The 27,608-nt window shown below is 42.7% G+C and overlaps 1 protein-coding gene across 3 annotated transcripts in view; it reads right to left on the bottom strand.

Annotated features, from left to right (window-relative positions):
* Positions 1-20,964, bottom strand: part of FMNL2 (formin like 2) — a 263,378-nt gene extending 242,414 nt beyond the window's left edge. For all 3 annotated transcript variants that reach the window (XM_077829846.1, XM_077829845.1, XM_077829847.1), the window contains exon 1: positions 20,848-20,964. In XM_077829846.1, coding sequence (XP_077685972.1) covers positions 20,848-20,964 — 117 coding nt within the window. The remainder of the gene's footprint in view (positions 1-20,847) is intronic.
* Positions 20,965-27,608: the final 6,644 nt, after the last annotated feature.

Raw genomic sequence — 27,608 nt, 5'->3', positions numbered from 1 at the left:
TCGGTATGGACAGTACATAGACCACAATATCCCACTTGGTTTATTATTGTAGGTTTGTTATTGGGACTCCACTGCTAGAGAGAAACTTTGTTTAATCAACTTCTGCCTCAGTAATGTGGGTGGAAATCAGTGTTCCCCATCTTATCCCCATGAAGATCCAGAGTGTGCCCTTTGACACATTAACTAGAGTGTGTAGTGACAACAATATCTGAGGATATGGGTGCAGTGTCAGCATGAGGAGACTGTGTACCAGTTTTTGGGTCCTCTTCTATGAAGCCAACCAGTTTCTGTGCATCTTACTTGCTCGTGAAGTCTCCTTGTATTGCTGAGCTCAGCAGAACCCTGCCCAAGAAACTCTTGCATGGTTTCTCTTACATTTTAACAAAAATGCTTAATACTCTGCTCATGGCTGGAATCCATGCTCAAGTACACACAAAACCCACCCAGATTTTGGTCTGTGTACACATATAGTTTTGAAACTTTTTTTTTCTAGGTAATGTTCAATCAACACAGCCACCTGTCATCTATTGTAGAAAGCAGTGGTCCCCAAACTGTGGGGCACACCCACCTAGGGGAGGACAGAGGAATATTCGGGAGGAAGGGTGCAGCAGGGGCAGGGAGGGAGCACTCCCAGAGGCAGCTCCCCTCCACCCTCCAGTCACAGCTCCAGCCCCAGCTCCTCTCCACCCCCTGCTCCGCTCCCACTCCAGCTCTGCCCTCATTTCCCCTCCATCCTCCGGCCAGCTCTGCAGCTAGCCCAGCTCCTCCCCCATCCTCTGTTCTGCGCACAGCTCTGCCTTCAGCCCAAGCTCCTCTGTTGAGCCAACTGTGCAGTAACGGGGGGGGGGGGGGGGAATGAGGGGGGAGGGAGATAGATTCTGTTATTGGTAAATGTGGGCACGACAGGAGAAGTTTGGGCAATACTGGTAGAGAGCAAGAGGCCACAAGTCATCTTGGACCTGAGCCACAGGAGGATTTGGGCTCTGGCCCACCCACCTAGTAGGGTCCGAGGACTTAGGTCCTGTGTGCTCCCTAACCCAAGTCAGACTGATTTGTGTGTGGCTGGAAGGAGGGCTTGGGCTCAAACCTGAATCAGAGCCTGGGTATAGTGTCCAGTGTAGACATACCTTTAGTGTGCTAACTAGGATGAGACCTAGCATGAGTGTGTGTATGTGAGCTGGAAATCACACCTCCAGCTCCAAGTGTAGATGTAACCTTAGAGGTAACGTTTGTCAGGCTCACATATACTTATATAAACTAGTACATGTGCCAATTAATACAGTCATTTTTATTAATTAACACAAAGCTAGGGTCATCACAAGGACATGGTTCCCTTGACTTTCCTTCTTCCATTTGATTGCCAAACTTAAAGAAGGTTGGTTCAGATTTAAAATACATAGTAAATTTGAAATGACAAAGCCAATCCAAAACACGCACACACAGAGAAAACTCAAAAACACAGAACAGAAAAATGCAGAAAAAACAAACATGAGAAAAATGAAAATGCCATTTTTAAAAAAAGCAAAAAGGAAAAAAATCCCAGAATGACCAGATATAAATAAAACAGCCAAAGCACAAAGCTCTGCTCATGATTCTTTTGTTTCCCATCTCTATACTCTGAGCTACACGAATAAGAGGAAAACCTGTATGGAGCTGCAAAGGTGACTTCAAAGAGCTGAATGCTGGGTGCTAGCCTCCAGTTCACTCTGCTCTAGTTAGGGAAAGACTAGCTCATCGTTTCCACGTGTCAGACAAATATTCATTAATCGAGGGAAGTGAAGAGATTTTCATTTCATTTTTCCTGTGATTAGAGCAGGTGATTGGAAGCTGAGAGCCCTTGTTTCTATTCCCAGCTCTGCCACTCACTTGTTCTATGACTTTTGATAACTAATACAACCCGCTGTATTTTGGTCTTCCCATCTATAAAACAGGCATAATATTATTTATCCGTCTTTCAGGGCTTTTTTGGGGGCTTAATGTTTGTAAATGCTTTGAGATTCCCAGGTGAAAGGCGCTATACCAGTACAAAAGTATTACTTTTATTTACCAAAATGAGTATTTTCATATTTCCATCTGCATCTTAATATCAACATTCATTTAAATGAATGAATTAATGTCCATGTGTAAAGCTGAAAAATGCAACAGAATTGTACTTTGCTGAGCAGATATAACACTTCAGTGTGAACTCTTAAAAGATGACTATGGAAATATGCAAAAAGAAAAGGAGTACTTGTGACAATTATTGGACTGTTCATGCAGCAAGCGGCTCAGTTTTCTGAAGAACAAACTACATAATGATTCTTCATCCTGAGTCACCTATCATGACTGGGAGAAGATTAAAATGATTACATAACGTTTCCTGGCTCAAAGCAGCATACACTGTGCTAATGATCACTATGTCAAGTTTACTTCTTTGATTAGCCTAGAGAATGTCATAACTATGGGCTGTCAAGCACACCTTGCACAATAAAATGATGCCCATGGTCTTTAAAAAGTGTAACGTATGATCATATATGGATACGTCTACACTGCAACTTGGAGACAGCCTCAGAGCCGGGGTACACCGAATAAGCTAGCAAGCTAATCATAGTGCGGACATTGTGGCACAGGCGGCAGCTCAGGCACTCAAGCACAGCGAGTTGGGTGGGCTAGATAGCCGGAGCTCCAATGTGCACTCTGCTATTTTTAGCATGCTAGCTCCAGCCCCACTAGCACGAGTCTGTCTATCTGGGCTGGGAGACTGACTCCTAGCTGCAGTGTAGACATACTCCCTTTGTTGGATATATGCCAGGCATCCCCACAATGCTCAAAGGTTTAACATGCTGGTCAAGGTTTTTTGTAGGACCACTCTGGCTCAGAAAGATCATTTTGGTCAGATTGTTTCATATATCATTGTTATCATTAGCTCGCCAATAAGATTCTGGATTGGGTAACTTCATTTTGTCTCTTTGTTAGGCTGCTTGCATGAGAAGAGAGATGGGGAGCTGATTCTCTTTACTTGGGTTGGATTTGCAGCACTGGGCTTATTTTGTGTGAGCAGAGAAGCAAACACGATGCTGAGGGAATGTGTGTGTGTCTGTGTGTCTAGAGGTATATATGTATGCAACATCAAAGTTTCACTTCAGCCACTCTTTAAGTTAAATATTTGTGATAGTTAATTTATTTGATCTTCTGTATTTGTAAAGTTCCCAGAGCTGGCTGGAAAACTCTTTGAAGCATTCCCAAACACACTAAATTATTGGAAATGTTTGTCAGAGAACTGCTCAAGAACCTAAGCCAAACTTCGTCTCCATTGTTTTACAGAGCCATTCAATAACTGTGCCACCTACTTCTTCCCTCATGTTTTGGTTCCAAACCAGCAGAGATATAAGTGTTATTCATTTACTCACCATACTGGATTGAAAAGAGGAAAAAATGAAGTCAGAACACGGACATGCCAGAATATTAGATAGATGAACAACAAAAATTTCTGGACTAAACAATTTGTTTCTTCATTTTAATTACTGGCTTCTGACAAACTTTAGAAAGTTTGCCAATTTGTACAACTCTCTCTATTCTTTGCTTTTGGCTTGAAATAAACAGTCATTTCATAGACAGACAAATAACAGATGTAAGATCTATATTCTCTCCCAAGTCCCTTTATAGTAAAGTGACTTATGGCCAGAGAATAACATTTTTTTTAAAAGAAATCCTATTTCTTATATTTTAAATTATCCCAGGTTCTGGCTGCCAGACACGCAACTGGAAAACTAAGAGGTTGGATCCTGCTCCCATTTAAGGCCCAGGGAGTCCCAAGAGCGGAGCGAGGAACCTCCCTGCTCTCCCAACACATCCATGCTGGGGAGCTGCTGGAACGGAGAGCAAGTACTGGGAAAGAGCAAGAGAAGCCATACTGGACCTTGCTCCCAACCAAGGGAGACTTTAGAGTGAAGGTATAAGCCTCCCTTGCCACAGGGTTAAAGCAGCAATGTCCCAACTTTTCAGCCTGAGGGGAAAATGTATTTCACAAAGGCCAAGGGACCACAGCCGTACTGCTCTGCTCCCTTTGCACTACTCAGGCTGTATAAAGGGAGGAGTAACCCCTCCCATGTGCAGAGTCTGGACTGCTCTGCTTTGGTTACTTGTAACAACAGAGGGTAGACATTGTTCCTATAGAAATGTAAGTATGACAAGGGCAGTGTTCCTCTAAATATACATATGCCCAGCATGGTGTCTGAGGGGATTAAGTTTGATGGTTTGAAGCGAATTGACAGTGGCTAGGGTACACTGTAGGGGACTCTTGCCAACTGGCACAAGTGAGAGTAGCACCCACATTGTCCATGTTTTCTCCCTCCTGAGATGCTGCCCTGGGTTGCTGCGCTGAAGAGGTGAACAATCTTTGGCAGGTGCTCCTCAAGCTCAGGCAGCACTAGTGTATGGAGATGGGTGGGTGGGTGGATGGATGTGGGAGGGTGGATGGGGCAGAGTGGATGGCGGAGCAACTTGAGCTCTTATCCTGCTCTCCCGGAGCTCCCACAGCCTGAAAAGAAGTAGACACAAGAGCAACCATATCTTCTCTGTCCTCCCTCCACTGAAATGCAGCAGGCAGTAAGCAGGGAAACTGCTGAGCAGCTCCAAGACAGCAGATGCTCCGAATGATTCCAGCAGAGCAGTTCCTTGGGGGGCAAGGCAAGTAATGGAGAGCAGTTGTTGAGGAGATGCCCCCTACTGCATCCCCATAGTGACTCAAACACTTCAATTAAAAATCAATGGCATGTTTCCATTTCATAATCAAATACACGTTTTCATCTTAACAGTTGCTCTCAAGGGCCACAGTTTAGAGGCATGAAGGCCACATGGTGGGTACTGCTGCTCTAAAGACCATTCATGTCTAAAACAACATGGCTATTATGTTGCTTTATGAAAATTTCCCTGAAACATACATTGAAGTACACACATTTACAGAAGACAAACACTTATTTTATTAGAGAGCTGAAGGAAAATTCTAAATCAATATCCAATTTCTGTGGCAATTTTAGATGAAATAGTCTGTAGTCAGATTATTTTGTTAGAAAAAGTCCCTTACGCTGAAAAACACTGTAGAAAGGCAGAGGCACTGTTTTAGGAGTAGCTGAGTTGGATAATGTTTGGGGACAATTAAATGCATACATATTCAAATATACATATTTATGTACATATTCTGCATCCTGACTTGTTATAAAAAAGCACTTTACAATCAACTAATTAAATGATCACTGGCAAAATAACTAGCACAATTAAAATGATATTCTGTCAAAACAGATTAGCACATCATGTAGCTTCTACCATCTACAGATCTGAGGGCTAAGAATTCCTGGAAGAAATTATTTTCTCTCTTTAAGAATGCAGCATTTTTCAGTTACATTGCTGTGTGTATTAAGAGCTCAGTCCCATAGTCCCTGCTGAGACATAACCCACACTGGGTCAACAAGCCAAATCCTGCCGATTTTACTGTGTTGTCCCATTGAAATCATTGTGATTACTTGTCTGATTAAGGTAAACAGGATTTGACTCAGAGGGATTTATTATTTTTTATCATTTGTTTTTCAGTAGTGTCCAAAAGCATCAATCAGGATAGGACCATCCTTGGGCTAGGCACTGAAGTTTTACCTAAGTATCAGGATCAGGCCCTCAGCTATCAAATTGTTTGTAGTTCTCAGTATATTACATTCATCAATTAATTTTATTTCCTACTATATTCTGTAGCTCATTAGATGCTTAGAGCTTGGGACAGATATATATATATATATATTTGTCATTTATTTCCCATACTAAATTCCCAAATGGTCACCACCGTGCAAACAAAGGAAAAAGCTAGCAATAATTCAAGTTACTCTCTAAAATAAGGCCATACAGTTTTTATGGCAGAAGTCCTGTCTTGATAGCTCTAAAATCAGATGGCTGGATGCATGTTTTAAAACTTTCCCTGTTATAAAAGATAATGTGCAGTTTTGCTACTCAGCTAATTTTAAGCTTTATTTTTCCAAACATCAATAAAAAAAAGAAAATATATTTTTCCAGTGTGAAAACATTTCAGACTATTGTCTTAAGCCCATCATACATCATGTTGTGTATGTACGTTTACCTTCTATTGTTACATATAACCCTTCAGGGGTACTATATCTGAAAGAGTATGGGGGCAAAAAAGTTTCTCTCTTTTTTGCAATGTGTTTGCTTTGCATTTGACAGCACTTTGTTCCGATTCAGCAAAGCCTCTAAGAATGTTCTTAACTTGACTTCAGTGTAACTATTCAGATGCTACACTTAAGTGCTTTGCTGGATCAGGACCTTGTCATTTGTCAATTTCTCTATTTTGCTGAGAGTTAGTTTCAGTTTCTGGTTTATGCAAGAAGGAACATGAAGATATCAGGATTTAGGGGCATGCCAAACTCTTCAACAGGGTTTTCAGCAGGAACCACTGCGCAAAACGGATTTGAAACTGAAGAGGAAGCAGGCAGATGTGCACTGAGTGGAAGGGGAAGGGAAAAAAGGGATAAGACTGAGCAGGGTTGATGTTACTTTCAGGCTCACCCATGGTCCTCTGCTGGAAACAGAGACTTATAAATATAAGCAGAGGAGCCGAAAGAGTTTTATTTTTTTAAAGGAATTACTTAAAAATTCCAGCCCATGTTATTTAAAAGGAATTCTATTGGAAACTTGAGTTTTTAAAAACTGACTATTTTAAACTCAAATTTAAAGTGTCCCTTTAATCTCTGAAGCTCCCTGTTTAGCTGCAAAGGGGACAGTTCATTTACCCTCATCTACTACACACTTCCCTGGACAATTAACACTTGGAGTGCCACCAGGCATTGTTGACAACCAGCATCCTGTAAAGGACTGTAAATACTTCTGAGTGGTCTTATTAACTGCTAACAGCACCTTGTGCTGTCTCTGCAGCCTAAATGGAGAGATTTATTTCCCTGCCACACGTCCCAAGTCTGTGTTACAAGCCAGTTTTGGGATGCAACCTTCTCATCCGGCATAAAGAATTAACAGTAGTCACTGTAACAAAAAGCTACCATAATACTGGCCTGCTTCTAAATTCTCAGTGCCACTCCCTCCTTGTCCTTCATGCTCTGGAGGCTGATGCTGTGAAGCAATCATTAAACAATGCAGGCAGATTAGGAGTGGGGTTGGATGAGCAAACGTATTTTATTGTTAAAGTCAATACTAGGAATTCCTAGTTACAATAAAATTAAAAGGATATCATATTCACTCTCATGTTTCTGTTGTTGAATTATAATTAATTGCAGCCACTGACAATGTTGGAAATGTGCCGAAATTCTGAAAAGCAAAATCTCAAGCTAGAGGGGTTTTTTAAAAATCAGCACTGAAGACAGTTTGTCAGATTTGTCTTTCAGTTATGTCCCTTACACCCCAATTGAAGACAACATGGGTGTTGTTCAGAGCACAGCTTTCCCTGAGATATTTTTAAGAGCATAAAGGATAAGAAAGAAGCTGACAATTCCTGTTGGAACACACGTTCCCTTTGAGTAAAATTGAAATATTGAAATTATGGGCCTGAAATGGCTCCCTTTGAACTCAAGGGAAAAACTAATACTGGTTTCAGTAGGAGCAGGATCGGCCCCCATGATTAGATTAGAGAGGAGGGAGGAAGACGTGTGGAACAGTTTTCCTTACTACGAATGGCTAGGACTCGGTTCAAACCAGCTCCGCTGTTGGTCTGAAACAATGCAAATCATGCCACCAGTGTGACTGTGAGGAACATATGGAGTCCAAACATTGACCAAAAAAAAATAAAAATAAAAATCCCACTGCACAACAGCCAAATAGCATTTTTAACAACTTTTCATATAAGTCAAAACACAGGGTAACAATTAGTGTGTGTAACCATCGCCAGCTACTTTATTGAAAAATGATTTGAACTCACTGCACAGCTTCTCCGATAATCTACATCCATCACAGAACAGAGCAAAACTGTACCAGAACCTAAGTAGAAGCAAATAGAAAGCAGAGTTCAAATCGAGGGAGGGAAGTTGTTTGATTGTTTACTTTTTTCTATTCTCTGAACAAAATGCATCTTAACGCTTTGGGACCCAGTCTTGCAAAACCTTACTCATGTGAATATCCTTCACATGGGGAAATGTAAAGGGTAAAGACATAGAGAAATTCATACATGTAGGGCCCAATTCTGCAAGGTGCTGAGACTGAAGGCAGTGGAGTTGTGGATTCTCAGCACCTTGCAGGAGGAATGCAGCACCTCATAGGATTAAAGCCAATAATTCACATAAGCAATAAGGGAGAAAACATCCAATGAAATAATAGACGCCCCCCCACAGCACCACCCCTTCCTTTTACCTCTGTAGTAATTAAAAATGCCCATTACCACCTACAAGGATAGTGTAGCCCAATTCTACACTGAGGAAGCTCAATTATGACATCTTTCAAGAGATGCAATCTCAGTAATATTCAGAATTTTTATATGCTGTCTAATCTTGTTCACTTTGAAGTTAATGGCAAAACTTCCCTTGGCTTCAGTGGGAACTAGTTCAAGTCCCTGGTGTATGGCACTAAGGAGTCAGTCACTCTCTCTCTAATGGAATGAACGTCATAAAGAGGTCCTGCACAGTTCTCCATTTGGCTGTTAAACATTAACAAATCAAATACACCAGTAACAATACCAGCTGCGTGTATAATGGTTGCTCAAGTTAAACACCACCTCGTTATTTTTATCTACTTTATCATTCAGAAATAATATTTTGAGAGAAGCATGCTCCTGATGATTTTTCCAACCTTCTCTATGCTTCTAAATTAAGCCCCCAAGTGGGACCACAGGATTACTATGGGTGCCCTTTCTACTCCCCTTCGTCAAAAGTATAATCCCTTATCTCTTAATGTAGTTTCTCCTTCCCCAACCCAGACATGGAGGTATAAGTCATCCTAGCAGCTGGTGGAGGAAGAATAAAATCAGAGGTGGGGTGTGGTCACCCCCCCTTATATTTGGGAATTTTTGGAAGTCACTATTTTAAGTTTACTGGGTAGTAAACTTTTTGAAAAGAAAACCATCTTGGACCTCAGGAACAGTTCAGATACAAATTTCCTGACTAGTGGGGATATAGGTTTTTTCTTCTAAGAACTGAGTTATAAAACCATACCACAATCCTTACTTGAGTGGAAAACTATAGCATGGCTTGGCTAATATGTTCCACAGGGGGAAAATATTCTCCGTCCCATACTATAATCAGGTTAGCAACAGTCATGTTTAAACAGTGCTGTTTCTTGCACATTTTGGACAAGATCTAAAAGAAGAAAAGAAAAAGGTTCGTGGACACTACACACAGACGAATTGAGAAGATGAGGTGTTTCGGTTATGTATTTGGGGAATGGGGATCAGTTATGTGTTTGTTATTTACTGGAGAACAGAGCAACCTTTTTGTAATCATGAATGATTCAGCAGCATCCCTAATGCTGTAACAGCACCATAGTTAAGGCTGAGCAGCGGTTTCTGTATTTTGAAAAATCTATTTATTGTTAAATGAAAAATAAAAATAACAATTGTATTATATACAGCATCAGTCTTCACGTAGCCTCTTAGGCCCAGATTTTGTCACCTATGTGAACATTGACGGAGTAAGGGAGATACAGTCTGGTCTTTAAGGACTAAGATAAACCAATCGGTCATCTTGTCAGAATAAGGACCACCCATAACCCTGTTAGAATCATAGAATCATAGAATCATAGAATATCAGGGTTGGAAGGGACCCCTGAAGGTCATCTAGTCCAACCCCCTGCTCGAAGCAGGACCAATTCCCAGTTAAATCATCCCAGCCAGGGCTTTGTCAAGCCTGACCTTAAAAACTTCCAAGGAAGGAGATTCCACCACCTCCCTAGGCAACGCATTCCAGTGTTTCACCACCCTCTTAGTGAAAAAGTTTTTCCTAATATCCAATCTAAACCTCCCCCACTACAACTTGAGGCCATTACTCCTCGTTCTGTCATCTGCTACCATTGAGAACAGTCTAGAGCCATCCTCTTTGGAACCCCCTTTCAGGTAGTTGAAAGCAGCTATCAAATCCCCCCTCATTCTTCTCTTCTGCAGGCTAAACAATCCCAGCTCCCTCAGCCTCTCCTCATAAGTCATGTGTTCTAGACCCCTAATCATTTTTGTTGCCCTTCGCTGGACTCTCTCCAATTTATCCACATCCTTCTTGTAGTGTGGGGCCCAAAACTGGACACAGTACTCCAGATGAGGCCTCACCAATGTTGAATAGAGGGGGACGATCACGTCCCTCGATCTGCTCGCTATGCCCCTACGTATACATCCCAAAATGCCATTGGCCTTCTTGGCAACAAGGGCACACTGCTGACTCATATCCAGCTTCTCGTCCACTGTCACCCCTAGGTCCTTTTCCGCAGAACTGCTGCCTAGCCATTCGGTCCCTAGTCTGTATCGGTGCATTGGATTCTTCCGTCCTAAGTGCAGGACCCTGTTACACAAGGCATGCTGTTTGTTATATCCACCTGTTGTCTGAGACTTTTTATTATGTACTTGTACAGTGCCTCGCACAACCTGACTACTGTAAACAGAAAAAAATCATCATAATTAGCAACATCATCATGCGACTGTGGGTTTGCAAGATCAGGCTCTGAGTTTTCTGCACCCATTAGAAATCCCCTTGTGTGTCAGCATGTTGACTAGACATGGACAAAACCACTCACACCCGAGCTTGTCTTATTCTAGAATACTGCCAAAATGGATATTCTTAGAGGAATGACTTGTGATGTATGGATTCAGCCCTGCTAATGTGGGCACCATACAATAACCCTTTCCATCTAGGTCTTTTAGAACAAGCCTATCATTTTCTTTCAGGCTATTCTGAGCTTACTAAAGGCAAGAGCAAGTGACACATGCAGTTTGACAGAATGGGTTCATACCTTCATCAGTAAAGCCCAATAAATTAAGGCGATTATTTGATATGGAAATATGCTACCAAGAGAAAAATACATGCATACACATCAGCCTGCATATTTTAAAAACCTTTCAGGTTTTCAGACACTGCAATTCATTTAAGGGCTATGAATCTCAAACACGCTAGTTAGCCAAATATTCTTTGGAGTATTCCTTTATTTCAGATACTCAAAAGGATTAATGTCTTTTTAAGTGACATATATGTAGTAAAACTTAAAAACACTGTCGAATGATATACAAGCCAGTTTGACAGATGTGTTACCATGCAGTTTTATTTCAACCTATTAATTTACACTGATTATCAGAAATAAATTTTCTAATGGTGAGATCTATTAGACAATTTCCTCAAAGAAAGAGATGGAAGTGTCATTGCTTGAACAATTTAAAAATGGTCTGGAAGAAATTGTCTCACATTAGCATTGCAAGGGGTCTGACCAACAAAAGCTAATGGGTTTTCCATGTGTAATTTTTATAATTCTATTATACTATGGGGCTGAACTGATACTGGTTTCAACCTAGCATATCTCTGATAACTTCAGCAGAGTTACACTGGCTATATATGAGTGCAATCAGACTCAGTCCCTATATCACAATCATACCACTAAGCCCTGGAGTCACAAAAAGTCTTAGGCATCTAACTGTCACTTTAGATGACTAAATTCCAGAATCAGGCCCCACTGGGATTCAAAACCCCACCCCACCCCCAATCCTGTAGGTGCCTAAAATCACAGCACCTGAATTTTTGCAGTAAAAGCTGCTTAGACACCTATATTTCTGCCTGTAAGCATGTGCACTGCAGTCCCACGTCAGGAATGCGGACACCTAAGCCCCAGAACGATGCACTAATGGGGGAAGATAGGCGTTTCTCCACCAAACTCACTCCGATACATGAGCTTACACAAAACAGCCAAGAGGAGTCCCTGGCTCATAACTTTTAGACCAATCATTAGGATACCCACCTGGGATGTGGGAGAGCCCTGGCTGAAGTCCCCACTTTGCCCAAGGGGAAGAAGAGATTTGAATGGGGATCTATCACCTCTCAGGGACTATCCTGATCTACAGCCTCTTGGGAGGGGGGAGCGGGAGGGTCCCTCAGTCACTCCTGTTGAAGCTGTTCCACTTTGGATAAATATTTTTTTTTAAATCACTGGAGCAGGGGGACTGGATCCTGACTTTCCCACGTTAGTGCTCTAACCACAAGCCTACAGAGTCATTCTCACACTTGCTTGCCGTCTATAGCCCAGTGATTCTTTCAGTATTTAAACCACAGTGCAACAGCTTCAATAAGGAGAGACTGAGGGAGACCCACATCAGAATATCCTATAGCCCAGTGGCTAGGGCACTCATCTGGGACCTGGCAGAGTCCTGTCCAAACTGCTCAGCATCATAAGAACGTAAAAACAACCATACTGGGTCAGACCAATGGTCCATCTAGCCCAGTATCCTGTCTTCCCAGAGTGGCCAGTGTCAGATGAGTTTGGGGAGAATTAACAGAACAGGGCAATTATCAAGTGATCCATCCCCTGTTGTCCAGTCCCAGCCTGGCAGCTGGAGGTTTAGGGACACCCAGAGCATGTGGTTGCATCCCTGACCATCTTGACTAATCACGACTGATGGACCTATCCTCCATGAATTTATCTAATTCTTTTTTGAACCAAGTTATACTTTTCGCCTTCCCAGCATCCCCTGGCAACGAGTTCCACAGGTTGACTGTGAGTTGTGTGAAATACTTCCTTATGTTTGTTTTAAACCTGCCACCTATTAATGTCATTGTGTGATCACTGGTTCTTCTGAAACGTGAAAGGGTAAATAACACGTCCTTAACCAATTTCTCCACACCAGTCATGATTTTATAGACCTCCCTCATATCCCTCCGTGGTCGTCTCTCTTCCAAGCTGAACAGGCCCAGTCTTTTTAATCGCACTTCATATGGAAGCTGTGTCATACCCCTAATCATTTTTGTTACCCTTCTCTGCACCTTTTCCGATGCTAACGTATCTTTTTTGAGCTGGGGATGACCAGAATTGCACACAATATTCCAGGCCTACGTTTCTTTGTGAATGAAGCCCTAAATAGCCCACTTCAAAATTCATCCTTTGGGGAATTCTACTGAATTCAACAGCTATGCCAGGAATTCGTTCAGCCCCAACTCTTGGTGAAATGACAAGAATTAAACACCTTGAAGAAGTTACCTGTGTCACTACCAAGTTTAGTGAACTGCAGACCCCTACATCCGTATATTTTGTAAAGTGAAGGATAGAAGAGCTGATAAAAGCTTAGAGACTGAGACCAAAAGTGATCCTAAGCACTATTAAATAAATAAATAAATAAATAAATAAGGGCATTGGACTTTCATAGCGCTTGTATCCAAAACTTCCAAAACACTTTACAAACAGTCCTGTAAGGAAGGTGTTTCATTACACAGTGTACAGATAGAGAAACTGAGGCACGGACTACAGATTACATGCAGAAGTTCAGTGTGAAGAGGGAAATACTGATGGAAAAAGCCTGCTTTCATAGAAGTTAATGGCAAACCTCTCACTGCCTTCAATGGGAACAGTTTTGAGCCCCAATCACCCACCTGCGTATGTGTAGAATAAGAACATTGTAGAGCTGCTATGCAGAATGATGGTGCCCTGGATGCAGTTTCCAGAAAAGCTTTAATGACAGTGGCTTTGGGTCCCCCCCACACCCCCACCCCCAACCCCACCCCACTTCCTTCTCATAGTTCTTCAAAACAGGGCTTTCACTGGCTCTAAGGAACCAGGCACACAACATTCATTTGTAATATGAAGAGGGCCAGGGGATGTTTCATGTTAACATCCCAACAGATATGTGAGCCAACAGTCAAATGATGTCAATCACAGCTCATTAGACAACAATACAGTCTGCCAACTCTGCCCTGACCGTCTCCTCCACACCATGTGTCATCTATAAACATGCACCACTGTTAAAGGTTTAGAGAAGGACCACCCTGTTGTAAGCTCCATCTGGAAGTATAGCTTTTATCCCCAGGTCTCCAAACCCTGAATTCACTGTATCAGACAATAGTACTGGAAGGATGGTGGCTATAAACACATACAGCACGGTTGCTCTACATACTGGTTAAACATGCGGGTCAATGGCTTCCTATTCAAAATAAATGAGTGGCGGCTCCTTAGATTTGTGAACACTTGGCTCATGATGTCAAAGGAAAAAAAAACTTGTTGAAGTATCTGCTGAAGCAGGAGGTTCCCATATGCTTGAGAGGCTGTGCCTGTCATGGCAAGCACATGATCAGCTGGAATCTGGTTGCCACTTTAGTTGGCATCTTCCACTGGCCACTTAGGAAGCCGGTGATGATAATGTAGGCAATAGCATCGTGCTGCCATTTTCCTGGCATACGTACTTCTTGCTTAAAAGTGAGTTTGAAACCAAAGGAGCCATTATTGAAACCAAAGCTCTCCATGTCCACTGAAGGTAGGACAAGCAGTAATGAGCTTAATCTGCAGCAAGGTCAGCTATTAAGAAAAACTTTCTAAATATAAAAGAGTAGTTAAGCTCTGGAATAGACGTCCAAGGGAGGCTGTGGAATCCCCATCGTTGTAGGTTTTTAAGAACAGGTTAGATAAACACCTGTCAGAGATAGTCTAGGTTTACTTGTCCTGCCTCAGCACAGGGAGCTGGAGTTGAAGACTTCTCAAGTCCTTTCCAGCCCTACATTTCTATGATTATTTCAGGCATCCCACTGAAAGGGCAAAATACATATAAACGTCAACTACATCACTTGATGAAGGGTAAAATAAACACCACTCTGCTTGCAGATACAGACACGAAAATAAACGCTTGCTCTCTCTCAAGAAGAAGGCTAAATCTTTATCTTCTACCTTCTTCTCCTCAGTTTGCATGTTACATATATCCCGTCACATGAAATGTCTTCCTGGAACAACAGGGCAGCTAACTATTGTCCCCAGCTAGTGAAAGCAATCTACACTAGGAGGCACACTGCACAATAGTAAAACCAGTGGAAGCCCATTCATATCGTCAATCTCAAAAACTGCAGCACGCAAAGTTGTTAGACAATGCTTTGCAAAACTACTAGAAGTTCTAGGTGTTTGCAATGGGGTGTCCATCCCACACCAGGCTCAAAAGGGTTAAGGTGGCCAAGTGGACCAATTAAGTCCCGAGGCTACACCTGGAGGGAGGAGCCAGGCAGCAGGGATTGATTAAATGAGGTTTAGTTGGACAGGAACAGGAAGGGCCCGTATAAAGCCCAGGAGCTGAAAGGAGTTGCAGGGGAAATAGTCTGCAGTTATTCCCTAGGAGAAAGAAGTGTGTTTGGAGTGAGAGGGGCTACAGGTTGAGACAGGATGAGTAAAGAGACTGAGACGAGGGCGCAGCACCTGGAAAGAGCTAATTCCCACAGCAACCCAGAGCAGGTGCCTTTAGCAGTGAGTGAAGTTCATGACAGTGCTAAAGAGTTTATGAATAGTTGGGACCATTTTTCACTACCAAAGTCTGAGCTCAGATAGTATGCTCATAGGTGACACAGAAAAATCTAAAATAGATTTGATTATATTGATGGAGAGAAAGAGCATGAGTGTGTGTGTATATGTGTGCCCACGCGCAAATAAACAGGATGTCAAAAGCTCACTCTAGGTACATCTACACTGCCCCCTTCCCTGGAAAAAAAAGCTTCCCCAGTAAATCTCAGACATCTGGGTCTACAGACTAGGGCTCAGCGGACGCATGTACAGAGCTAAAAATAGCAAATAGCAATGCAGACATTCCCACTTGGGCTGGAGCCTGGGCTCTGAAACCCAGACGGGGGATGTCTCAGGGTATTTCTACACTGCAATTAAAAACCCATGGCTGACCTATGCCAGCTGACTTGGGCTTGCGGGACTCAGGCTAAGGGGCTGTTTAATTCTGGTATAGATATTCAGACTGGAGCCCATGCTCTAGGAGCCTGTGAGGCGAGAGGGTCCCAGGGCTTGGGCTGTAGCCTGAGCCCAAATGTCTACACTGCAATTAAACAGCCCCTTAGCCCAAGCCCTGCAAGCCCTAGTAAGCTGGCACGGGCCAGCCATGAGTTTCTAATTGCAATGTAGACACACCCTCAGAGCCCAAGCTGGGCTGCAATATTTAGCACTGTAGTGCAAGCCCCATTATCCTGAGTCTGTAGATCTGAGCTCTGAGACAAGCTGCTGCAGGGTTTGGGGTTTTTGTTTTTTTTTTTATTTTTGCAGTATAATCATGCCCTCGGTGCCTTGTATCACTAGAATACTAGTTCTACAAAGAAAAGTCTGTACTACAGAGCCGGGAAGACTCTCCAGGTTTCACTGTAGTAGGAACAGAAAAGTGTGATGCAGCCAATCCTGGAGAAAATATTAATTTCTATCTCAATTGTGCACCATCCAGCCCGTACTCACAATACATCTTCAGTGGTGCTGGCAGCACAGTGACACACTAAAGAAACCTACCTCGTGCAGGCAGTGTTGGTTTGGTTTTTTGTTGTTGTTTTTTTAATTAAAGTAGAGAGTCTGGACCATTTCCCAGGTAATTCATCACCTCTTTGAAATTATATTCCTCAAACCACAGAGAATGAGGCTAACCAAAGAGGCAGTACGAGAAACTATTCTGTGGGTGACCCCTCCTCAAATAGGTAGTTGTTAGCAAGTTAGCAAATGCCAGCTGGTACACCTGTTTGCCACATATGCACCACTCTATCCATGCCACTGTTCGTCCATATGCAGAACAGACCACATTACTGTTTGGTAGGTTATTTGGGAGAAAACATTTCAAAGGGAGAGAATGAAGAGAACACTTGCATGAAAAATGTGGTCTTGTGCTTTCGATCATGAACACACATGGTCTCAATGTTTTTCCATCTCTGTGGCTCTCTACTCAGATTTTGCTTGAGGACAGAAAAGTAAAACTTAAGGTCCCTTTTTTGGATCTGAATGGAAGAATTCTTGTACATATGACATCACTGCTTGCACACAAGAACAGAGAAGAATTGTTCAGGATGTTGTTGCATACACACAAATAGCAGTGATTGCAATGAACGCTGTTCTGTGCAATGTCAAAAACAGTTCTGCTAATTTCATTTACATTAAAAATGATATTGACATGATCAGCAAGCCCTTTTATGACTACAGTGGGAGTTTAGGGGTGCAAGGAATGCTAGACTGATCCCTACATATAACTTGTAAAGAAGGTCAGATTTAGGCCTTACCGTGTCCATTTTGTCTTATTTCTCAGAATAAATCTCTTATCCTTATATTCTCTCCCCCCCCCCCCCTTTTTTTTAAAGGATACTATTTCTTTCACACTCACTCTATCACCATAACTCTCAGATTATGGTGTTTGGATGGGTGGATCACAAAGTGAAACACTCTGAGAACAAGCCATGAAGGACTGAGGGACAGGGAGAAGAGATGAATGACACAAAGGCTTTCCTTTTATGAAGTTGTCAAACTGTTTCTTAGCAGTTGTGATGAATACCAATCATCATGACACATTTGTAAATACCAAGTCATTGGGGCAACTTTTTTGTTCCTGTTCCAACAGTGGCCTGTGAGCCTCTTAAATTTTGGGCCCAGCTTTGCAGCCTTTTCTCAGAGGAGCAGGCTTGTCATCACCAGACTACTCCAGTCAGAGCACATACTATATGCCACCCCCAGGAGTAAAGGCTGCAGGATTGGGCCTTTGACACTTGCAGTGTATCTACAATCCAGCTAACATATATCCCCTGCTCCTACTCAAGTGAATGGCAAGACTGCTGTTTACTTTCATAGGAGTGCTGGATCAAGCCTATATGGTTGCATTAAAAGCATGTAACACATATGGCATTCTCACACACTGTCTACTCCTTTCACAAACTAATTCTGCCATTGATTATAATTCAAAAGCAGTTTTTCTTCTAGACCATTGACATAAACTGATTCAGATTTAGTCTTCTGGATAGGTTTAGGCATAGTAGGCTTGATTCTGATCTCTCACACATGGTACATCAGTGTTACTCCCATGAGTTCAATAAAGTTATTCCTGATTTGCACTAGTAAAAGTGAGAGCTGAATCAGGCTCCCTTAATATGTCTAATAATCATAACACCTTGCCATTTGGTATATCAGTGGGGTTCCTACTTGAATAGGCTTATTCTTTTCTCAGCCATGATAATCTGACTGGGTCTAACCAGAAATAGCCTAAACACCTATCACTTTAAGTCTAAGAACTGTTCCTCCAACACCAGGAAGTATTTCACAAGAGAAGGTTAGTCTCGACTAGAGTGTGACTATAAATTAATATTTAGCATGAATTCAGGTTACGGTATACATATTTTCTTGTATAAATTCCTCTCTTTCCTCTTTGTGTGTCAGGGTCTTCATGGTATACAAGGAAATCATTTTCACACGTAAGAATTGCAATATTTTTGTTGATCTGTATAATCTACTCAAAATATTTAAATATGAAACAAAATATGCACTTTTCCTAGAGCATACTATATAACATCAACAGAAGTTATGACCATTCCTTGAAGGCTGTCCTGGGAATTTGATTTCAAATACTGAACCACGTATACTATGCAGATAAAGAAATACTGATATTACGAGAGATACGCTTATCTGTTCTGTTTAACAGCCAAAAGTAATGTAAAATCAGCACCAGAAATAGCAAGAAATGTAAATACTTATGTATGTGTTCCATGGAAGGGCTGAGTGTTTGATTTTTGCATTTTACTTCAATATATTTTGGAATTTTTGTTTCATCCAGACCCCTCTCTTGGTCCGTCCCCAGGCAGCACGCTGGGATTTCTAGAAACTGCAAACTCTAAGGAAAGTGAATGCACCACATAACTTCTTCTTAACCTGTAGACAGACATACAAATGCACAGGCCCACCAAGTATTTTACATTCGGTTTGTTAATGTTTTTTTAACTCATTCAGAAAAAAATACACATACATTTTCTTAATTTGTGATTGGGAAATTCAGAATTAACAAAACACTTCACACCTTCACTAACCTGTCAATCATTTCTTAAAGATTAACCCAAGGCATATGCTATTAATGGACTACAATACTGAAATCTCTAAATATGATGAAAAACTGATCATCTCAGATGAACAGAATTCATTTCTTACTGTGACTTCTACAACAAAATAGATTGTGTTCACTCTCTCTTTAGCTCTCACACTCTGCATGCCAGAGTGCTTTTTTGGACTTTAAAGACATTACCAGATGAAGTCCAGATAGAAACCACATAATGGGAATGTACCTAGTGAGAAAGAACTTTACATTGTGAAGGTAAGTCACATATGTGGCACACACTATAGACTTCTATAAGGGCACACAGTATGAGAGTAATGATAATTATTACATATTGTATTTCCTAGGGCACCATCTAGCAGGATAGGGGATTAACATTCACAAAATTAGAGAGGCAAGTAAAGACAAATGCAAAGTAGTCTGTTCCCTCAATACCACATTAGTGCTTTTAGCTGGACTTGAACCTAGGTAGAAGAAAACTATTGCTACAAATGCTGATTTCCATAACAAATTATACCGTTCAGAGACAGGGAAACAGAACTGATCGTGGTATAGCAAACAACACAACACAACATACAACCTTTGCAAGTAAATGGCAATGCACTCTCAGTTACCCTTTTATTGCCCAGAAAAGATTTCACAAAATATTTGAACTGTGAACACCTTAGTATAGCTTTCACTGCAAAGAGCAAATTGGTAACACACGTGGTAGGTCATTTAATCCGATTCTTTTTATCTGTTAACACTGCGTTTGTACTGAAATGCTAGTGATCCCACTATCTGAGAACAGACAAGACCATCACTGTGGAAGGCTACGTAGCCCGAATCTGGTCAGCCTTTTGCACGCTCCTGAAACACTTTTCGGGTCTCACACGCACAGGGCAAGATTCCTAATTCACGTACACCAGCTGTATAACAGCCAGCAGCAGCCGTGGTTTATACTGGTGTGAACGGGATCAGAATCTGGCCTGCCCAGTCCTGGGGCTAGAGTTAATCCAACCCCCTTCACGGAGGCAGCCAGAGACACCACGCCCCCCGCATCTCAGCGACTGACTGAATGGCCACGGTTCAGAAATGTCTCCGAAACCTGTGCAGGCGGAACAGACGGAAAAGGTGGCTGCTTTACAAAGGAAAGAGACGCGGATCAGGAGCGGGTCTGAAGTGGGAAAGAGAAGCTGCCGTATGCCTTGAGTGCAAGCCCCAATAAGCACCGGCAGGCAGCCACGTCCTTTCTGCTCCGGGAGGAAGGCTCCCGGCGCCAGAGCGCTGGTTCCGAACTCTTTCACGCCTTGCTTCCGCCTCAGCGACTCCCCCCGCTCCGCGCGCCGCAAGCCGCCCCGCGCTATGGCTATTGTGTCCCGCCAGCGAACCAGATGCAGATCGCTCCGTCTCGGCCTTTAAACCAGGGGTCTGGTAACTGAACGGCCGCGTTTCCCGCACTAACTTGGCCAGAGCCTGCCTCGCCCCCCACAGCCGCCACTTCCGAGCCACATGGGCCGCCTCTCTCGGGTACAAAGCCGGGGGGGGGGGGCGGGACAGGGTGCAAGCGGAGCCCCCCGGCAGCACCTGGGAGCAAACAGCCCAGCCGGTGCCCCGCTTCCCTGCAGACAATGGGTGAGCGGCTCCTACGGCAGTCTGGCTCCTTCCTACACATCCGAGACAGGGACTGAGCCCTGGAAATGGAAGCTGAAATCCCCAGGGACTGGTAGCTTCGATCTCCCCCCTACACACACACAACCTCCCCCACCGCCTCCCCAGGGAGTCCCGGCCGGGGGAAGGGGATGGAGACGAAGGCAGAGCCCCCCAGCCCGCCCCGCCGTGGGGCTCCGGTGTGCTCTGGGCGGATCGCGCTGGGGAAGGCAGGCACTCACCAGGACGACGGCAAATCTCTCCTCCAGTTCACCTGGCTCGGGCATTGGCAGCTTGAGAGGCATGTTGTGAGCCCTGAAGTCCGTCTGCTGAGAATCCATGCTCCCGGCATTGCCCATGGCGATGGCCCTTCCGCGGAGAGGGGCGATTTTTCCTGCTCTTCCCCTCGCTCAGTCCGTGTGCAATGCACCGCACAGCCTCTCTCTCCGTTATTCCTTCTCCACCACCCCCCTCCCCACACACCCCTTCCCCTCCTCCCCGGCTGAGCCCGATCCGGTGTCCCCCCCGGCCCCAAACCAAACAGCCACGGGGAAGCGAGTTGCACAGATCTAGGTCTCCCTCTAGCACTGGCCGTGGAAATGATCGACTTCAACCTTCATGCTGGCTTTCTCCTCTCCCTCCTGCCCGGGGCAAGCTCGCTCTCTTTCTTCGGGAGAGGTCGTTAGGAAGCCGGGATCTTATCTGCATGTTGCACAATTTCCACACCACTCCCCGCTCGCAATCCTGATGGTGAGATACATGATTCTGGCTTAGCGGTCCCTCTTGCGCCCCGGCTACCCCTGTTGTGGCTGCTGCTGCCGCTGCCTCTGACACATACACGCTGGGCCTCCCCCCCCCACACACAACACAAAACTCAGGCGAGCCGCAGCAGATTCCGATTCCAGACAAACGCAGACCCCAGCCAGCAGCAGCACAAAGCCCCCTTTCGCTAGCCACCTCCCACTGAGCCGCTCTCCGCCCCCCGCCCCGGGGATAGCTGGGACTCGTAGGCCCTGCCTGCGGTTCGCAAGAATCAACATGCACATTCAAAAGGAGCCAAACACAGCGAGCCCTAAACCAGATCACACGTGGAAACAAACTTGTCAGACCGTAAGGAGGATTTCTATTTTTTTTCCTACCCAGGGTTCCCTAAACAGAAGATTGTTTGCAGGCCACAGAAATTCAGTCTGATTTTAGTGTAGCCAACCTCCAAATTTTAAATATTTAATAAGAGCGTGGGGAATCATAATGGCCATGAGATGATTTATTTCAACCTTTATCACAGTATATTGTGAAAAGAAAAGGAATACTTGTGGCACCTTAGAGACTAACAGATTTATTTGAGCATAAGCTTTCGTGAGCTCACTTCATCTGATGCATTCAGTGGAAAATACAGTGGGGAGATTTATATACACAGAGAACATGAAACAATGGGTGTTACCATACACACTGTAACGAGAGAGATCATTTAAGGTGAGCTATTACCAGCAGGAAAGCGGAGGGGAGGGCGGCTGTGGACAAGAGTACCCAGAAGTCACCTACTACAGGACAGGCCCAACAAAGAAAATAACAGAACGCCACTTAGCTGTCACCTTCAGCCCCCAACTAAAACCTCTCCAGTGCATCATCAAGGATCTACAACCTATCCTGAAGGACGACCCATCACTCTCACAGATCCTGGGAGACAGGCAAGTCCTTGCTTACAGACAGCCCGCCAACCTGAAGCAAATACTCACCAGTAACCACACAACAGAACCACTAACCCAGGAACCTATCCTTGCAACAAAGCCCGTTGCCAACTGTGTCCACATATCTATCCAGGGGACACCATCCTAGGGCCTAATCACATCAGCCACACTATCAGAGGCTCGTTCACCTGCACATCTACCAATGTGATATATGCCATCATGTGCCAGCAATGCCCCTCTGCCATGTACATTGGTCAAATTGGACAGTCTCTACATAAAAGAATAAATGGACACAAATCAGACGTCAAGAATTATAACATTCAAAAACCAGTTGGAGAACTCTTTTGGTCACTCGATTACAGACCTAAAAGTGGCAATTCTTCAACAAAAAAAACTTCAAAAACAGACTCCAAGGAGAGACTGCTGAATTGGAATTAATTTGCAAACTGGATACAATTAACTTGGGCTTGAATAGACTCTGGGAGTGGATGGGTCATTACACAAAGTAAAACTATTTCCCCTTGTTTATTCCACCTCCAACCCCCCACTGTTCCTCAGACATTCTTGTCAACAGCTAAAAATGGCCCACCTTGATTATCACTACAAAAGGTTCTCCCCTCCCCCGCCCCGCTGGTAATAGCTCACCTTAAATGATCACTCTCTTTACAGTGTATATGGTAACACTCATTGTTTCATGTTCTCTATGTATATAAAGCTCCCCACTGTACTTTCCACTGAATGCATCCAATGAAGTGAACTGTAGCTCACGAAAGCTTATGCTCAAATAAATTTGTTAGTCTCTAAGGTGCCACAAGTACTCCTTTTCTTTTTGCGAAACAGACTAACACGGCTGCTACTCTGAAACCTATATTGTGAAAGTTACCCAAGCTAAACAATTGCAAAATTTTCCTACATCAGTGAAATTCTCATCCTCTGCCAACCCCAGGGTCATATTTTAGGGAATTATAATACAGAGAACAAACCACAGTCCTGTGCCTGAGGTTTGAAGCATTCTGTGACAGCTATAGTGAAGGTTGCTAAATAGTTTCTGTTTTAAATCCCCTTTTCCAGATGGTTTTTTCTTTGTAAAACTTCCAGCTTTTGGGACACTATTTTCCATGGTTGGTCTCTGCATAGGTGGGTTTACCATTCGTTTGGTGGAAATGATGATCAGTAAGAGTTCAGCCATATCTGAATGAGATGAGAGAGAAAAAATATATTTCTCCCATTATAAACAAATATCTTGTGACCTTTCAGTGAAAAAGTATGAGGCGATCTGAAAGCTAGCTAGTGTATCATAATACATGAAGGGGGGCAGAGTTAAGGGTCCACATTGAGTCTTAACTTTGTCATTTCCTGATTTTTGAATGGGTAATTATGCAGCCTTAATATTCTCTTAATATAGTTATTGTATTTAATTTTAAATATTAATTTGCAACACTTCACTGAATATCACCAGACAGCAAAGATAAGTAATTATGTCTTTAACTGAGCTACATAATGAAACAGTGTAAACAAACTTGATGAAGTATCCGGGGGGTAGCCATGTTAGTCTGGATCTGTAAAAGCGGCAAAGAGTCCTGTGGCACTTTATAGACTAACAGATGTATTGGAGCATAAAGCTTTCGTGGGTGAATACCCACTTCGTCAGATGCATGTAGTGGAAATTTCCAGAGGCAGGTATAAATATACAAGCAAGAATCAGGCTAGGGATCACGAGGTTAGTTCAATCAGGGAGGATGAGGCCCTCTTCTAGCAGTTGAGGTGTGAACACCAAGGGAGGAGAAACTGCTTTTGTAGTTGGCTAGCCAGTCACAGTCTTTGTTTAATCCTGAGCTGATGGTGTCAAATTTGCAAATGAACTGAAGCTCATCAGTTTCTCTTTGAAGTCTGGTCCTGAAGTTTTTTTGTGGCAGGATGGCTACCTATAAATCTGCTATTGTGTGAGATTGAAGTGTTCCCCTACAGGTTTTTGTATATTGCCATTCCTAATATCCGATTTGTGTCCATTTATCCTTTTACGCAGGGACTGTCCAGTTTGGCCAATGTACATAGCAGAGGGGCATTGCTGGCACATGATGGCGTATATTACATTGGTGGACATGCAGGTGAATGAACTGGTGATGGTGTGGCTGATCTGGTTAGGTCCTGTGATGGTGTCACTGGTGTAGATATGTGGGCAGAGTTGGCATCGAGGTTTGTTGCATAGATTGGTTCCTGAGTTAGAGCTACTATGGTGTGGTGTGTAGTTGATGGTGAGAATATGCTTCAGGTTGGTGGGTTGTCTGTGGGTGAGGACTGGCCTGCCTCCCAAGGCTTATGAAAGTGAGGGATTGTTGTCCAGGATGGGTTGTAGATCACTGATGATACATTGGAGAGATTTTAGCTGAGGACTGTATGTGATGGCCAGTGGAGTTCTGTTGGTTTCTTTCTTGGGTTTGTCTCGCAGCAGAAGGCTTCTGGGTACATGTCTGGCTCTGTTGATCTGTTTCCTTATTTCCTTGTGTGGGTATCGTAGTTTTGAGAATGCTTGGTGAAGATCTAGTAGGTGTTGGTCTCTGTCTGAAGGGTTGGAGCAAATGCGGTTGTATCTCAGTGCTTGGCTGTAGACAATGGATCGTGTGGTGTGTCCGGGATGGAAGCTGGAGGCATGAAGAAACTTGATGAAGAAAGTCAGACCCAGAGTTTTAGTGTTGCCAGATAGCTCAGCTTCTCATGTATTGTTCATTTACACTGCATTTTTGAAGAAAATTAACATGCTGAGTGTTGATGGTCTCCATAAAGATGAAGACACATTCAAAATGTTTGTTTGCATACAAATCATCAGAGTAAAAAACAATATCCCAAAAAATAGTGAAATAAACTATGAAGCTAGGGAAAATGTGTGCAATAAATTATTCAGTGGAAAGAAGACTATAACAGGAGTAGGATCACACCTTGCATCCATATTTCTGGGATGCAAGTCGAGTGATGTACTCTTTATCCTCACATGTTAACTTGAGAAAAATACCTTTTCACTCCAACAATACATAAGTGTTTGCTTCAGCATCTAGCTCAGCAACCCCATCTGTGGTGCAGCACTAGGAGAGTGTGAAAGCGAAATGTTAAAGTAGTAATGTGTGCAACATAAACCTGTAATCAGTCAATATCCTGCCATATATAAAATTACTTGGCAGAGATTAACTCAGATATAAAGAGCATGGTTTTACTTGCTTTGACCACTTGCTTTGCGCTGAATGAATCAAGGGTCCTGTGTTAAAAAATATTGTAGGAATATGTCATTAAAGTCCTTATCATAATGCATAACACAAGAGGGGGTGAATTCAGGTTGGATGGGCAATGTTCATTCTGGCATTTCTTAATTTGAGACCGGCTGACTTTGCAACCTTTTAATCCTTTTTAATCCTTAACTTTGTATTTCCTCATTCTTTTATGGTTTCATTTATTGATGAGAGCCACCATAACTAATGGTAAATGAATGGGGGTTTTGTTTGTGAATTTCCTTAATTTTTTTAATAGAAAGAAAATATTTTATATATGTGCTATTTAAATAATAAAGCATTTACACATTTGTTGTCTTCACTGTGTAGTTTATTGCCTTTGATTAAAAAAAGTGCCATATTTCACCATACAGAGCCATGTTGGACCAATATATCATAAGTAATTACATTAAATTGTATTAAAAGGAAACATTTTAAATGCAATTTCCATTCTGCTGCAACTTCTACATGACATTTATTTTTTTAATTGTGTAACAGAAAACTGAGTAGAGATTCACAGTGATAATTTCTGGTGGGGGGAGCTGTTAAAAGTAAATATTCAGAAAACTGTAGCCCCTAATTTGTAAGAAATAGATATGGGGTAGTCAATAGGTGGCCCACGGGCAAATCCAGGCTGCCAGATGCTTTTGAATGGACCATGAAATCTTTTAATTTTATTATTAATTAATTATTAATTATTATTATTTATTTTCTCTGGAGTCTGGACCTTGACTATACCTTGACCAAGAACTTTGGACCTTGACAAAAAAAATTGATATTCCTGAAATAGATAAACAATATACATGAAAAGGAGCTAGAATTTTGTGTCTTATTTTCATGTAACCCCTTTTGAGGAAAGTAACTAACAGGTTAATCTTTGAAAAGAAACAGTGTAACTTACCGCAGTACAAACCTAAAGGAGCACAGCCAGAGCTGATCCAAACCCAGTCTGCTTTCAGTGCAGCTCCTCCTGGGCCCCTCCTTTGTAATAATGTCCTGATTGTCTGAGGTAAATCAGTTTGAAAAGGCAGCTGCTACCTATGCAAATAAACAGGAGGGAGGGAGTGCTGAGTGGCTATCTATGATGTCACAATGTTACTGCTCAGGCAGAAGCAGGGGGCAGCAAATATGCATCGTATGGAATATAACAGGCTTTTCCAGTGTTCTGGTTTTCCCAAATTTCCTAATAAGCCAATAATATACAATCACAAAATACACACTGGAGGTCATTCCACACACATATTAATTAACAAATTTATTTGAGCATAAGCTTTCGTGAGCTACAGCTCACTTCATCGGATACATGCATCCGATGTAGTGAGCTGTAGCTCACGAAAGCTTATGCTCAAATAAACTTGTTAGTCTCTAAGGTGCCACAAGTCCTCCTTTTCTTTTTGCGGATACAGACTAACACGGCTGCTACTCTGAAACATATTAATTAGTGGGTGAAATTTGGTTCAAATTCCCCATGGCATGCTTACAAAAAACAGTTCTGAAAAAAAGTGAGACATTGAGGCACACACCCTGTGAAACAGAAAAGTCTGACGCAACCTTAACTATGGTCTTGCTATTGTGGGACCATAATAGTAGTTAAGAAAAATGTTGGAGATGCATAGATTGATAGAAAATATTTTTCTACTCACAAACACATAGTGGTCAAGAAAAATACTGGAAATGACGACTGCAGGACTGGGACAAAGATATATTAGAGAAATATATCATTATTTTGAAATGGGATGTTGTCAGTTTGCAGCTCAATCCTGCCATCCATACTTAAGCAAAACTCCCATTAACTTCAGCCTGAGTAAAGAGCTGCAAAACTGGGCTTTTATGGACAGAGCCTCAGCTTGTATAAATTGTCAGAGACTTATTGAAGTCACTGGAGCTTTGACAGTTGACATCAGCTGAAGAACTGCCCCTTAGTATGTTACTCTTCAGAGAAAAGAACTTTTTGTTTTTGTTTTGTTTGTGTGTTTTTGACCATAAAATGCCTTGGGAATCTATAGTGCTGCATAAATAGCAAATGGTATTCAGAATAGCAGCTCACTGTGACAG

Source organism: Eretmochelys imbricata, chromosome 11 (genome assembly GCF_965152235.1).
Source record: "Eretmochelys imbricata isolate rEreImb1 chromosome 11, rEreImb1.hap1, whole genome shotgun sequence".
Lineage (NCBI taxonomy): Eukaryota > Metazoa > Chordata > Testudines > Cheloniidae > Eretmochelys > Eretmochelys imbricata.
The sequence above is the reverse complement of the archived record's forward strand: the minus strand, read 5'-3'. Positions and strand labels throughout refer to the sequence as shown.